The 16,486-nt window shown below is 38.3% G+C and overlaps 3 protein-coding genes across 3 annotated transcripts; all 3 read left to right on the top strand.

Annotated features, from left to right (window-relative positions):
* The first annotated feature begins 1,348 nt into the window (after positions 1-1,348).
* LOC112202981 (protein RALF-like 4) lies at positions 1,349-1,684 on the top strand. Its single transcript, XM_024344014.1, has one exon. It carries the CDS (start codon positions 1,349-1,351, stop codon positions 1,682-1,684), a length of 336 nt encoding a protein of 111 aa, XP_024199782.1.
* Positions 1,685-9,609: 7,925 nt separating this feature from the next.
* On the top strand, positions 9,610-9,945 carry LOC112202980 (protein RALF-like 4). The gene has a single exon (XM_024344013.1). It carries the CDS (start codon positions 9,610-9,612, stop codon positions 9,943-9,945), a length of 336 nt encoding a protein of 111 aa, XP_024199781.1.
* A 5,447-nt stretch (positions 9,946-15,392) lies between these two features.
* LOC112167829 (protein RALF-like 19) lies at positions 15,393-16,156 on the top strand. Its single transcript, XM_024304914.2, has one exon. The coding sequence runs from the start codon at positions 15,503-15,505 to the stop codon at positions 15,857-15,859; it is 357 nt and encodes a 118-aa protein (XP_024160682.1). The 5' UTR covers positions 15,393-15,502; the 3' UTR covers positions 15,860-16,156.
* Positions 16,157-16,486: the final 330 nt, after the last annotated feature.

Below are 16,486 nucleotides of genomic sequence, written 5' to 3'. Positions count from 1 at the left end.
TGTGTCATTATAAACGTATTGCTTAATCAAATCTTTGACCGATTCATATTGCCAAAGGCAAGTCCATGAATGAATGAGCTTAAAGCTCACTCATGGAATCAAAAGTCTAAAGCTAATACATAAAAACTCATTCAATTATGGTCAAAGTGACTTATTGCCTCAATGAGTACTATGACAAGACTAATAAATCGAATTCGAATCATACTCATAATGTTGCAACATATTCTAACTTTCGCGAAGTTATGAATTTATCTAGAGCTTATATTGAGCCTATATGAAATTATCAATTACACTAATTGATATTTATGGCTAAGTATGCCATACTTAAATTTCAATGCTCGGATAAAGGTAAATGTGTCAGTTGTTGTTCCTTTATATTGTTATTCTTTAACTAATATCTTTATCTATAATTTGAGCATATGAAATTGGTTCTACTCAGGTAAGCTTCATTAAGAATATCATAGTTTTATTGGTAATGCCCTAACTTTTGCAGTAATTGCAATTCATGATGAGTCCCCTTTATGCAAAGCACACATAGTCTCACCTATGTGATCGACACACCATATCCAATATACATGGTGCATGTATTTTATTACATACATGATTGAAGTTTGCAACAATCAGGGGGAGATTCTCATCAGGGGGAGCATTCAAATTATGCTACCTAGGACATATGCGCGTTGTACTCTTTTTCTCCTTCGACTAGAGTTGTTTTTGTCCCACTGGGTTTTTGTTACCTGGCAAGGTTTTTGACGAGGCAACATTAAGCGCGTCCAACATCATATCATTTAGTGGTGGACATCCAAGGGGGAGTGTTATAAATATTATATAAATGTGGTTGTCCACTGTAAATATTCATTAGTTATGTCCTTATGATGTAAACATTACTCTTATATAAAGGGGTTTAATGGGAATGAAATACACACTTCTACCTTCTCCTACATTTTGTTTCTCTATTCTATCTCTCTCATATTCTCTATTTTATAACATATAATTATATAAATTTAATTAATTAACGATCAAATATACTAAATTTACATGACATATATATAACCGTAGATTTAGTGGTTATATATAGTATGCCATGCAAATAATCACCAAAAAGAGAAGAGGGCAGAAAAAACAGGAGGAAGAAGCGGGCACCCCAAGATTAAATCAGAAAGAAAAGCACAGCCACCAAAATCAGATATTCCCTTTATTTTTGTCTAAAGAGCTGCATAACCTGCCACATTATTTTCTTTATATATCCTCAATCCCTTCGCCTCAAACTTGAAGGAAGGGCAGACACCAATTGGAAAACTCTTTAAATTCACAAAGCTTTTCTGTTTGTCCACCCAAAAATCTGGAAATGGATCTCAAATCCTGCCTTGTTGTGCTCCTCGTGGCCTTAGCCATGGTGGCCGCAGTAGAGTCCTCAAAGATCCACGATGCCGCCTGGGGTCTCAAACAGCGCCACAACAATGTGGGTGACATGATCGGAGAAGAAACTGAGATGTTACTGGACTCCGAGGCCGGCCGGCGTCAACTTATGCAAGGCCGTTTCATTAGCTACGAAGCCCTTAAGAAAGACAACATACCGTGTGGCCAGCGCGGCAAATCCTACTATGACTGCAATAACAGAAATCAGGTCAATTCTTACCGCCGAGGTTGTACTTACATTACTCGATGCGCCCGCAGTGATTGAAGAAGCTAGAACAAGAATAAGAAATATTTCCTCCAGATTTATGTCATGGAGGTCGGTAAGTCTACTACTTATGTAGTAGTAGACATGAAAGCCAATTGTGTCGATCAGCTCTCCCTTCTACTGCATATTATATATGGTATTTTTTGACGTTTTTGAATGAAATAATTACACAATTTTCACCATTTCAGATACCCATTTGGAATCAGTTCTCTTGCTAAGTTCAATCTATGATCAATATGTAAGGAAATTACAATATTTGATAAGTTCTTGTCTGTCCCCTTTTCATTTGCACTTATATAAAGGGTACGAATTTTAGACTGATAGTGATAGTATATGTGAGTATAGGTTTAGAAACGTACTTTGAAAAGGTCTAACACACTAAACAGCAATGAGCACTAAAAGAGTAAAAGGGGACAAACTTGATTAGCAAATGATAAATCTATGGGAAAAGAAGGTACAAACAGGAAAAACGCCCGCATCGATCACATGGGAAACGAAGGTCCTTGATAAGAAAGCTTAATTAGAAGCTTCGGAGATGTCAAATTGGCTCAAATGTATCGATCAAATTGGTTCGGTTTGGTTTCCGCAGGAATTTGTGCTAAGCAAACCAAACTAAACCGGCAAGAATCGACCGAATCTCACCCATACTTGCTTTGACAATAGGCTAACCTAGCTTCTTGTGCGGTGTTACTACATAAAACACGGCAATGTTGTAGCACTACACCTTTTAATTTGAACATCCAAACTATGTGTTAAACACCAAAAGTGCTCAAAATGTATTGATGGCACAATGTTTCCAACCATCAAAGCAAACCTAATGCAAATGTACTTGCGGGCCTTAGATAGAAAGTTAAGCAACGACATTTAAACATGATTAAATTGTAGTTTAGTTACTATTGAGTCATGTACATAAATTTAATTAATTCATCATTAAAAGAACAATACCACATGTCTTGGCCAGTTACACTACATCTAACTCGATTGGTTTAGGGATGGCAAAAATCTCAGCGGGTAAGGTATCCATCAGTTATTCGACTCAAATTGAAGAGAGATTCGAGGATAATTGGATAATAGAGATGGAGATCTCCAATATTGAATTTCTCAAATTGAGGATGGGGCGAAGATGATATTGTCATCCCCATACCCATCCTCACCCAATAACTAGGATTATATATTATGTGTATTCATATATATTATTTAATATATAAATAAACTTTCTTTTAGAATATGTTGATAACTATTCTATATTATTGTATTATTATATCTGAAAGTTAAACTTTTTAAGACTTTATAAATTGTAATTTTATATTTTTTTATACTCAATCATTGAATAAGGATTCTTTGGGCCTTTCTAAATATACTTAGCAAATATCTAAGTATACCTATCAATTTTTTACAACCAACAAAATTTATAAAATCTCTAATTACACCCAACAAGTTGTCCTATAATGCCATTTTCTTTAATTAAACCCAGCAAACAAAGCATGGTTTCGTTTCAAAAAACAGAGCATGGTTACTAGTATTGATTATCTCTTTGGTGCAATATCCTCTCCCGTCCCTCTTTCATTGGCCTTTTTTAATGCTAGCTAGTTTCTTGTATTGATGTTTCATGGAGTTTCTGCCCAGAGAGAGTAGCCAACAAAGCACGCTATGATAAACCCCTTAGGGCAGAAACTGATCAGTCAAACAGAACAAAGGCAAAGAGAGTTTGGGAATTTATGATGTATTGATCTTCTCCAAAGATGGAGTACATATACAAATTATACACATTCCTAATAGGAAACTAATTACACCTTGATATTCTCTCCCTTAACTACATAACAGTCTCCCCCTTAACTACATAATATTCTCCTTAACTATACAATCCTAATTATACTACAATTCCTACAATTATGGAGAATGACTCACACCAACACTCCCTCTCAAGTTGGAGCATACAGATCACGGATGCCCAACTTGTCAAGTGAGTCATAAAACGCCTTGCTAGAAACTGTCTTTGTAAGAATGTCCGCCAACTGCTCCTCAGTAGGTACGAAGGGAAAAGAGATGATTTGTTGATCCAGTTTCTCTTTGATGAAGTGTCTATCAACCTCCACATGTTTTGTGCTATCATGTTGGAATGATTATGAGCAATTTCAACTGTAGCTTTGTTATCACAGAATAAGGGCATGGCTTTCTTCTGCTTGAACGCCAAATCCCTCAACAAGTGCCTCAACCACAACATCTCACAAACTCCACGAGCCATTCCTCTATATTATGCTTCAGCACTAGAATGGGCCACCACCTTCAGCTTCTTACCTTTCTCTGGCTCAACATAATACAATCTTTTCCTCTAGCAGCTTCAATTCCCAAGAAATATTTCAAACTCCCCAAGTCTTTCATTGCAAATTCTGCTGACAATGCACTCTACAACTTCTTAATCTCCTCAAGATCATTACCTGTCACCACCATGTCATCCACATAAATAATTAAAGCTGTAACTTTACCCTTTTGATGCTTAAGGAATATGGTATGATCTGAATTGCTCTACCTGTACCCAATCCTCCTCATGAATGTCGTGAATCGACCAAACCAAGCTCTTGGAGATTGTTTGAGGCCATATAGGGACTTCCTTAAACGACACACCACCTTGACTCCAGTGGAAGTACCATATCCCGGAGGCAAGTCCATGTATACTTCTTCATTCAAATCACCATGCAAGAAGTCATTTTTTACATCAAATTGTTGCAGAGGCCAATCAAGATTAGCTGCTAGAGACAGAAGTACCCGAATTGTATTGATCTTTGCTACTGGTGCAAAAGTTTCATCATAGTCCACACCATACTTCTGGGTATAACCCTTCGCTACTAGCCTTACCTTATATCTATCCACCGAACCATCTGAATTGTGCTTCACTGTATACACCCATTGGCACCCAACTGTTTTCTTTCCAGGAAGTAGTGATACTAACTCCCACGTTTGATTTTTTTCAAGTGCATCCATCTCCACAGCCATTGCTTTTGCCCACTTCTCGTCCTTCATTGCATCTTGCAGTTTATTAGGAAGTGACACAGAAGATAATTGATTCACAAAGGCTGCATACAGTTTAGACAACCTATGAGTCAACACATAATTAGCTACAGGATATTTGGTCTTAGCACACAAACTTGGTTCATATTTCTTGGCAGGCTAGCCACGATTGAACCGTTCTGGTAAGACTCGTGTTTGAACATGTGTAGAATCAATTAAAGGAGTAACACTATTAGACAAAGGTGGGTTATGGGACAAAGGCAAACTACTACGTACCTCAGATGAAGATTGAACAGGGGAGACCACTGATGGAGAGGGAGAGACTCAATGATTAGGAGCTTCTTCTTGAAAGGTAGACGATTCGACAATTGTCTTTTTTGTTTCGGAATTCACAATGCTCTGTTCGGCAGTTGCATGTCGAAGGTAGACGATTCAGCAATTGCCTTTTTTGTTTCGGAACTAGCAATGCTCTGTTCGGAAGTTGCATGGCGAAGGGTAGACGATTCAGCAATTTCCTTTTTTGTTTCGGAACTCGCAATGCTCTGTTTGGCAATTGTCTTTTCTGTTTCTGCAAGAGAGTCGTTGGTTTCTGGGCCAATGTATATTTCCTCTTCACTAAACGATCGATCATTTGAGATAAAGTGATCGATCGTTGGCCCCGTTTGGTATTGTCCTTCATAAAAAACACCATACTCCCCTTTACTATGAGTCACAGAAGGTGGAAAATAACATGTATCCTCACTGAATGTCACATCCACGGTGACATAAAATCGTTGAGAGGGAGGATGATAACACTTGTATCCTTTCTGCTGAGTCTCATACCTGACAAAGACACACTTGAGTGCCCTTGCATCTAACTTAGAACGTTGGTTCTTGTGAAGATGGACATAGGCTACACAACCAAAGACACGAGCAGGAAGGGTATTAAGAGATGGAATAGAGACATAACTAGACAATACCTCAAATGGAATACGACCTTGAAGAGAGGAAGATGAGAGGCGATTAATAAGATGGGAGGCACACAGCACTGCCTCTCCCCAAAGGTATTTAGGCATATTGGCACTAAGGAGAAGGGCGTGACCCATGTCTAACAGATGACTATTCTTCCTCTCAGAGACCCCATTTTGTTCTAGTGTTTGCGGGCAAGTGGTTTGGTGAATAATTCCATGAGATTAGAAGTAATCACGAAATGAATGATTAATAAACTCCCCCCCCCTCCCCTCCCCATTATCAAACCGAAAATATCTTAATACAAGCATCATATTAGGTACGGACAAGATTATGAAAAGCTGTAAAGGTAGAGAAGACTGCATCTTTTGACTTAAGTAAAACAACCCAAGTCAATCTTGTGAAATCATCAATGAATAAAACAAAATAATGCATTTCAGAAAGGGTTGAATGTTTGGAAGGTCCCCATAAATCCGAATGAATCAATTTAAATGGCATTGTACTAGAATGAAAACTGGAAGGATAGCTAGACGTATGACTCTTAGCTACAACGCAAGTCTCACAATGCAAGATAGACTCCTTTATTCCCAAAAACAGAGAGGGCATAGACTTCTTCATAACTCTAAAGGATGGATGGCCTAAACGGTGATGCCACAACCACAACTCATCCAACCTATCAAAACTCAATGTCAAGGCAACAGGATTTTGCAGAGTTGGCGGTGCTTGTGTCTGTCCTGCATACATGCAATCCAAGTGAAACAGTTTCTCCCTTAGGTCTCCCTTGCCAATTATAACCCAAGTGCACAGATCCTGAAAGATGACATACATAGGATAAAAGGTTACAGAACATTTGTTTTGTGTATTCAATTGAGACACAGATAAGAGATGATGAGACAAAGATGGTACAAAGAGAACATTATGAAGAATAATGGAAGGTGTAATCTGGACAATCTCAATTCCTAAGACTAGGAAAGACTCACCATTGGCATTAGAGACATGTGTTATGGATGGGGATGACAACTTAACAAAGAAAGACTTATCATATGTCATATGATCAGACTCACCAGAATCAATTATCCATGTATTACTACCAGTAAAGCCAGAAACATGTAGAGCAACACCAATTTTACCTCTTTTTTCCTGAGTTAAGGAAATATTACCCCTGGTGAGATCCTAGCCCTCCACACTATAGAAGTTCGGTTCTTGCTCTGACACCAATTGAATTGCAGCCTTGCCCTTCTGACCATTATTACCACTTTTCCACCCAGAGTTATTGGAGTTGCGTCTCATAAGCTGGGGACATTGACTCTTGTAGTGACCAAGATTTTTACAATAGTTGCAAATCACCTGATTGTTGAATGGAGCTGCTCCCCTATTATAGTTCTGACCCGGTTGGTAACCTTGTTTGTTGGACCGATACTGTGGAAATCCACCTTGAGGAGACAAATTCATAAGTGGGGAACGTGTGGCCTGAACTGTCAAACCAGAAATTTCAGTGTGTAGATTCTTTGTGGCTGCCTTGTTGGATTCATCTTTTTGTATGTAGCCAAAGGCTTGCTCCAAGGTTGGTGGAGTGGTAAGGCGCAGCAACTCATTCTTTGCGCCTCCAAGTGTGAATCCAAACCACCAAGAAAGATGTGGACACGCATCTTATCTTGCTCTGCTTGGTATGTTTTGATATCAGCTTCACACGTCATAGGATTAGGGTGTCTCTGATCAAGTTCTTTCCAAATGGTCTTCAAGCTTGCATAGAAAGTTGGAACTCCCATATAGCCTTGGGAGAATCATAATGTGCAAACAATTGTATCACTTCTGGAGTCATAGCTTTGAGAAGAATCCCCATCACATTGGTGTTTGCCGTATCCCATGCTTTTGCTTTTGGTCCTTCTAATGGCTTTGTGATGCTACCAGTAACATATCCCCACTTGCCAATCCCTTAAATATGGATCTTCATAAGCCTTTGCCATAGCTGATAATTGGTGCCATCAAGTTTAACACCAAAGCTGGAGTTATCAGTCACGTTTTAAACAACAACGACATCACGAGGAGTAGAAGAGGAGCCTCCGTTTCCTTCTTCATTGAACAACGAATTAAGGGTAAATTCTCCTTCCATTTTTCCTTCTTCAACTAGCAAATTTTGACAAACAAAAAAGGGAGGAGAGGTTGACGGCGAGGTATGAGAATTTTAGGGTTTTAGGGCGAAAGGAAAAGAGGACAAAGACAAAGGACAAACTCTCAAGGAGTACAAAGATAAATTTGCAACAGAAACAAATAAGACAGAGTCCAAAGGATCTCTGCTTTGATACCAAGTCAAACAGAACAAAGGCAAAGAGAAAATTTGGGAATTTCTAATGTATTGATCTTCTCCAAAGATGGAGTACATATACAAATTATACACATTCCTAATAGGAAACTAATTACACCGTTATATTCTCCCTCTTAACTACATAATATTCTCTTTAACTATACAATCCTAGTTATACTACAATTCCTACAATTATGGAGAATGACTCACGCCAACATGATCCCTACATCTCCAATGTCTCTCGCATTTTTATGTGTGCCAAAGATAACTAGTTAAGTTTATGCTTTATGAAAAAGGCTTTAATTGATTGTTTTAAATTCATCTCTCTTAGTTTAGTAATAGTTTCTCCCCAGATTTTGATAGAGTGCCATATAGAAGCCTGAACCAAGCTACATTCACATCAAGCGGCTGAAAACTATCAGACAATTGAGATTCTAGCGCTAGTTTTGAAACTTATTCTTCAACTATCATTTTATTGTCGTTCATGAGTTTCGGGTAGCGAATGTATCTGATAGGTAATGTAATGAATTTCTAGTAGCATTAATGACAACTAAGATTGATGGTTTTAATCAAAGTAAAGGGTATTCTAGGAAAAACTTGCTGGGTGTAGTTAAAGTTTTTATACATATACCGGGTGTAAAAAATATATTGGGTGTACTTAGATATTTGCCGAGTACATTTAGAAAAACCCTTGAATAATAATTATTGTTAAAGTGAACTAAAAATTAATGTTAATGGGGATTCGGCGTGGGTATGATGACTTAATCCGAAACGGATACAAGTATGAGGAATCCGCAATATAATCTAACCGGGAAGGGCTATAAAATAATTGCAGGGACATAGATGATATTTTGATCTCTAACCTCTACTCTCCCATTGTCATCCCTAGCTAGACTGGTTATATATAGCATGCCATGCCTAAACCCACCAACAAAATCTAGAGGACAAAAAAGAGAAGGCGGAATTCAATCACAAAGAAAAAGACAGCCACCAAAATCAAATATGCCCTTTATTTTTGTCTAAATAGCTTCATAACCCACCACCTTTTTTTTTTTTATACCAGCCTTCTTGCACGCACATCGCGTGTGCGAAATGTTTTTTCTATCATTTACATGTCTTTGATACAATGTGTAATAAATAGTTGGCTTGGTTAATTTTGATATAAATCTTTGTTTGATATACTCCTATTGCGTGCAATCTTTTTTTTTTCCTTTCTTTTCTCTACCGCACAATCCTATATTTCCATATTTAGATTTTCATCCATTTTGTTTTGATATTTTATAGTATTGACCCTCCTTTTTTGGGTATTTTTTTGGTAACTCTATCCAGGCAATTTATGAAGTTCAAAGTTTTTGTTGGTATTTTACAGTATTATCCCTCCTTGATGGTTTTTAATTTTTCTATCATGGGCAATTTAGAAAGTTCAATTTTTTTTGGTATTTTACAGCTTTAACCCTCATGTGATGATTTTGTAGTTGTTCTAGCATGGCAAATTGGGTACTGTCAAAAAAAAATACCAAAAAGCTACGGTAAACAGACCTCTATTAATAGAGGAGATATCCTCTATCCTTTTGTCTCAAACTTGAAAGAAAGGGCAGAGACCAATTGGCAACCACTTGAAATTCACAAACCTTTTCTGTTTGTCCGCCCCAAAAATCTGGAAATGGATCTAAAATCCTGCCTTGTTGTGCTCCTCGTGGCCTTAGCCATGGTGGCCGCAGTAGAGTCCTCAAAGATCCACGATGCCGCCTGGGGTCTCAAACAGCGCCACAACAATGTGGGTGACATGATCGGAGAAGAAACTGAGATGTTACTGGACTCCGAGGACGGCCGGCGTCAACTTATGCAAGGCCGTTTCATTAGCTACGAAGCCCTTAAGAAAGACAACATACCGTGTGGCCAGCGCGGCAAATCCTACTATGACTGCAATAACAGAAATCAGGTCAATTCTTACCGCCGAGGTTGTACTTACATTACTCGATGCGCCCGCAGTGATTGAAGAAGCTAGAACAAGAATAAGAAATATTTCCTCCAGATTTGTGTCATGGAGATCAATAAGTCCACTACTTCAGTAGACATGAAAGCCAATTGTGTCGATCATCTCTATCTCCCTTCTACTGCATATTATATATGGACATATGGTATTTTTGACGGTTTTGGATGAAATAATAATTTTCGCCATTTCGAATACCCATTTTGAATCAGTTCTCTTGCTAAGTTTACCCTATGATCACCAAGAGGCGACTAAATCTGACACGAAGTTGGTATCTTATAATCTATTTTTGGTACAATATGTAAGGATTTTACAAAATTTGATAAGTTCTTGTGTTTCCCCTCTTCATTTGCGCTTATATTTGGTTCCAAAATTTAGCCTGATATATGAGTATAGGTTTTGGTTGAAAATTTTGAAACTTTGAAAAGGTATAACACACTAAACAGCAATGAGCACTAAACGAGTAAACAGGGACAAGCTTGATTAGCAAATGATAAATCTATATAAGAAGATGTAGGTACAAACAGGAAAAGAAAGTCCTTGATAAGAGGCTTAGAATTGGCTCAAATGTATCGATCAAATTGGTCAATTTGATTTCCACAAGAATTTATGTGCGAAGCAAACCTAATTAAACCGGCAAGCCCAGACCGGATCGATTTGATTCAGCCCATACTTACTTTGAGTCTTTGACAATAGGAAACCCTAGCTACTCGTGCAATGTTACTTCATAAACCCACGTACATGTGCAATGTTATTGCACTACACCTTTTTTTTTTCTCTGATATTTTTGGATGAAGTTACACAATTTTTAGAAAGGTCTTTCTAAATGTACCCAACAAATATCTAAGTATACCCAGCAAACTTTTTATACTAGCAAATTTCTCAATAATACCCTTATTTCAAACCCAGCAAAACTTCATCCAACAAACTCTTCTGTTCTAAAACGAAGAAGACCAATCCTATATCTACCTTCCAAATGCTGATATGTTACTTTTCAAGCTGGGCATTTCAAGTTTTGATTGGAGAATACTGCAAGGAATATTTTGGAGGAAATCATATGGCACGAGGAAACGAAAGTTGCAAGGGTATACTATGCCTTAATCTTCCATACCTACCTCTTCATTTCAGCATCAATTCCATCTCTCCCCAATCTATTCATCTCCCTCATCCTCTTCACCACCACAGACAACCCAGTACCCATCACATCTTTGTAAGCTGACCCCAATCCTCTATTTCCCAAAATCTTCGTCACGGCCTTCATCAAATCTGGCAACCCAAACGTGCCTCCCTAATCATTCACCATCAACAACTCATTCACTACATTCTTCCCCTCTGCGAACCCTTTTTGGAATCCCAAGTTTCTTGCTCCATGTTTTCCTTCCCAAGAACACTAAAATGTTCCTCCCTCCGTTGTCTCTTTTGTCTAATATTTGCAACTTTTTACTTGTTTTTTGGTGTTAAAATTGGGGGTTTTGAGGTTTTTGAAATACCCAATTGGAGATAGCCGAGTAATTATATCAACTCTAATGTGTTGTTGAGTTTTTGTGCTTATGGTATTGGTGATTTGACTGCTGGGTTTGTAATTCTTCATCTTTGCTGAGTTTAATTAAACATATGGGTATTATTGAAAAATTGCTAAGTGTAAAAAATTTGTTGGGTATGCTTAGATATTTGCTTAGAAAGACCCTTTTTAGAACTTCATATACCCGTTGAATCAACTATAGGGATGAAAAGAATATGAGAGGTGATTAACACCTGAATGAAGTTTAGTATCTAATTAAGTATCTATTTTTTGGTACGTTATGTAAGTAGCTTATAAAATGGATCAACCCCTTTAACACAAATTACCATAACTTCCTTACTTAGACTGCTTATCACATCGATATGGACAACCATTACAGGTTCACCTTCGATCTACCTAATTTTCAAAGGAAGATGGGCAAGCATATATGTTATAAACCGTTACCCACTACATGTGCACTATAGTAGACTTATGGCATAAACCACACCGTCCACACTGTTGAGAATATATACATCCCACATGGGAAAAATGAGACCTTGCCTATGGGTTTATAAGGGTTTGGGCCACTCCATCCATTGTCAACTGGTTTCGGATGTGAACCCCAGATTACTTTATCATGGTATCAGAGCGGGTTATCCACGTGTGCATGCCTCATGGCCACACGGGCTCCACGTCACCCAAAGTTGTCCACGTGTATGGCTTGAAAATTCGCCACACGTGCGGGGGCGTGTTGAGAATATATACATCCCACATGGGAAAAATGGGACCTTGCCTATGGGTTTATAAGGGTTTGGGCCACTCCATCCATTGCCAACTGATTTTGGATGTGAACCCCAGATTACTTTATCACACACGTACACGCGCAATGTCCGAAAATAAAACACACCACATTTCGCATATGTATTGTATATGAAACCTATTTAATTTGAGTCTCATATTAGAAAGATTTAAGTCCTATATATGGTTTTATACTAGTCACGCACTCTCTTGACAATGAGGTAGAGGTCACTAGGAATTTTGGACAATGCTTACCTGTCACTGGGAAAAAAAAAACGGAAATACAGTGGATTATTTCAAAATATGAGAATAAATAACGATCATCCTCAGCAGCAGGGACGTAGCTACGTAGATGGCTACTTGGGCTGTAGCCCAAGGGAGATTTTGAGCTAAAAGTGGCTAATTATAGGTATCGCCCAAATAAAAAAAAATAAAAAAAATTATACTAAGTGTCTAAGTCCATCAGAGACTAGGTCTCGACACAGACAGACAGCAGCCGCTGCGAGCCCTCGACTCCCTCTGACTCTCTAAGGCTCAGACGCTTAGTCCCAGCACCGAGCCACCTCCACCGCTCCACGCGGCCACGCCTGACGCCTCCTGTTTCTAGAGCTCCTGAATATACCTTGGGCTTAGTCTTTTAGAGGAATTGAATACATTAATTGAAGTAAGGGTCAATTAGAATTTCTGTTCGCTTAGGTTTTAATCGATTCTGTTTGTATATGATGCATTGATGTTTGTATCATCCAAGTTCAATTTCCTTAGTAGCCATGGCTTCCTACACGGTTTCATTTGGGTTATAAATTTATAATCAAAGTCTGTTTGTATGATGCACAAATTATTGTCTGTTTGTATCCTAGTTGATGAATACGATTCCTAGTTGATGCGCATGCATGTTAGAATACATAATTGTTATCCATAAAAGTAATCAGGTTAGTCTGTTTGTATGACCGTAATAGTCGCATCTGGCCGTAATTGTTTGTATCCAAATTGTTTGATGAAATCAAGTTTTTAGGTTTGAATACATTAATTGTTTGTTTCCATAGCTCCTCTGTTGCTGTATATAACCAATTAGAATATCTTCCTTTTGTAGCTAAAATTAGCCCAACCCAAACTCAATTCCTGGCTACGTCCCTGCTCAGCAGACGTACAGTACTGATTAATATTCTGATACCCCGCAGAGTGCAAGCTGCAAAGAGCAAGAGATTCATTCCACACCGTAAGGTGAAAGGAAGCCATCATCGTCATTGTCAAACTCCAATAACTCATACGGTATCATTAGACGATGAAATTCCTAATCACAGATATCCAAGGAAATGATGGCTTTAGCAATGCGTTCAAAGCTTTAGCGTCATATATACACAAGAATTCCTTCTGTTGCTCATATCCCAACCAGTAACACTTTCTCTTCAAATATAACTGGAATGTTTGTGGCCAGAGGTAAATAGTTTCTCTCTTCAAAGAAGAAGTCGATCTTGATTTGTGTCCAAGAATCAGTTCCCTGCAGGCTGTATACTACTGCTAATTTTGGAGGATAAACAATCACACATGCCCACCATAATATTCTGGATCACGGTATGTTTTGGCACTATGGGGTTTGGCAACATAATAGCCAAACCCCATAGTTCCTGTGGGTTGAGAGATTGGCCTTACGTAAGAAAATTCTTCGACCAGAGGGCTGTGCGGTAGCTTTGACCAACCTGGAAGGAAGGGATAACAAGTTAAATCAATTGCAGGATTCCATAGAAACACCTCATTTTTAGCTATGCCCTCCTTTAGAACTAATTAAACAAACAATTCCGTCACAATGGCCTATAATATGAAGCGATTTGAGTCATTTGACTACCCTGACAGGCTGATGGGAATATTGAGGTCTTCCGCGCTAGAAAGATTAATAATAAGCCCACCACCATGGCTATTATCATTCTCATAGGAAAAATTAAGGAATGAGAAAACCATTTTTGTCTCTTTAGTTTTTGTGATTAAATGCTTGATAGGACACAATTAGTTAGAGGTTGTTTGTGTTTAGACTTGGAGAGGTGCTTAGCTACGAACCTGGAATCGGTGGTGAGAGCATACCACCATCAAGAAAAAGCACCAAAATTTAGTGGCGTGGAAATCTGTCAACAGAACAAGAAAAAAAAACGAATAAATTCAAAAGCTTATCAAATTTCAATTAGAAATAAAAAAGATTCATAATTACCTTAGTCCTAATTAAAAGCAAGGGAGACAAAGAGACTGAGAAATAATTGGACAAGAATTTGAGACTGAGAGAGATGCAGCAGCAGCACTGAATTGGGTGGAGAGTATTATTATTATTTTTTATTTTTTGATAAGTTTAGGGATGACGAGATTATTAGGTTTAGGAGTTTTTTTTTTTTTTTTTTTTTTTTGTCAAAAGAAATAAGTACATTAATTTTAATTTAGCTTTTGACATGCACTCTGTGTGTACCATTTAATTTTTTCGTACAACTAGTTCTTTCGTGAGTCGAACTCACAACCTCCCACTTATGAAGAAGAGACTATGCCACTAGACCAAATGATACTGGGCTTCTTTGTGGTATTTTGCTTATTATTTTAAAAAAATATAAAGATGTAAATAAGACCGATAAAATTGTGATTGTGATTCTAGAGAGTTGCAGAAGGTTTAAAGTATCTTCAGGAGCACAATCAGAATTAAGCTCATTCTTTAGTATTTTCAGTGTGTAGTAATTGAGAGTCGATCAAACCTACTTTTGAAGTGAAATTCCATGGGAATTGGCAATATATACAGCAACCAAGGACGATATGGGTTGAACCCATACCCAGGTTACCAGGTAAGTTACTTTCAAAGACAGGTATATATGGGCAAATCGTAAACTGACATGTGCAATGTTGCTAGCTACCATAACAAAAACCCACTGCAAACTTCTCATTAACCATCAAAATTGGAGACAAAACTGTTTTTACATTCAAATTAAGGACTTAAACCGTTGAAAACACTGTTAGCCTCTACGTCCTAAACAAATGCATGGGCATAGGATCTTCAACGAACACCCAAAATTGCGCTTAATCACAAACGCATAACTCAACCACCAAAAACCAAGTCTCTCCCTTCTTTTTTTGGCCTTTTTTTAACCCAATTAAGAGCTTCATATATAACCAAGCCCTCTCACCCCTTTCTTTTCTACCCATAACTCTTTCCCTCCCCAAACAGGAAGGGCAGAGAAGAAATTAGAAACCCCTCTCTATACAAACCCTTGTGTTTGTGAACCCTTTTGCACCCATATGGACTTCAAGCTCTGCCTGGTCGCGCTCCTATTGGCCCTGGCCGTAGCAGTCGAGGCCTCCCAGCTCCATGATGCTGGCTGGGGCATTGCCCGCTACAGCCACGACTCATCCCTCGTCGACGTCAGCGTGGGTGACGTCATTGGAGTGGACAACGAGATGATGCTTGACTCCGAATCAAGCCGCCGCACGCTGCGCGGTCGAGGCAGGTACATCAGCTACGGTGCTCTCAAGAAGAATGGCATTCCATGTCGCCGCCGTGGTGGGTCGTACTACAACTGCGGTGGACCCAGAAGGCAGGTTAACCCCTATCGTCGTGGTTGCACTTACATCACCAGATGCGCCAGGCAAGCCTAAGAAGCTAGAAGAAGAAGAGGAAGAGGGGAATAAAGTTATGCAGAAGAGAGGGTGGGACTAGAAAAATTATATAAAGACGAAGACGAGGACGATCAGTTCCTCTAGTTAATATTGTGTGTAATATTTGTAGTATATGCGGGTGCAAAAGGGTTTCCTTCTCTTCCTCTCGCTTCTGTATAATTGCTATGTGTGTATTTCAAGAAGAAAATAAAAGGCTAGATATAAATATATACCTGATGTGATCTTGATCATGTGGAATATAAAGACAGAAGCTAGGGTTTTGTTTTTTGAATTTAATCTTCTAACAAGTCATGCTTGCCGATATCAATTCCCTTCATTGTTTAGATTTAATCATTAATTTTGTAACTTTTTAGTTTTCTGTAAGAAATGGGGACGGTCTCGATCTGCTCGATAAAGTAGCTCAGTGAGGTTACTAAATTTCTAAAAATCCATACCAGAGCTTCTTCATTTTGTCCAAAAAGAAAGAGTTCTTGAATCCTTAATTACATGTTGCGATATTGTGCACTTCCGTACAAATTACAACTTAAGAACTGCAAACTATATATAGAACAAGCACAAATAAAGAAATTTAACAACGTCCAAATCAAAATAGGTTCTGAGTTGATA

The sequence above is a fragment of the Rosa chinensis genome, chromosome 5, assembly GCF_002994745.2.
Source record: "Rosa chinensis cultivar Old Blush chromosome 5, RchiOBHm-V2, whole genome shotgun sequence".
Classification (NCBI taxonomy): domain Eukaryota; kingdom Viridiplantae; phylum Streptophyta; class Magnoliopsida; order Rosales; family Rosaceae; genus Rosa; species Rosa chinensis.
The sequence above is the reverse complement of the archived record's forward strand: the minus strand, read 5'-3'. Positions and strand labels throughout refer to the sequence as shown.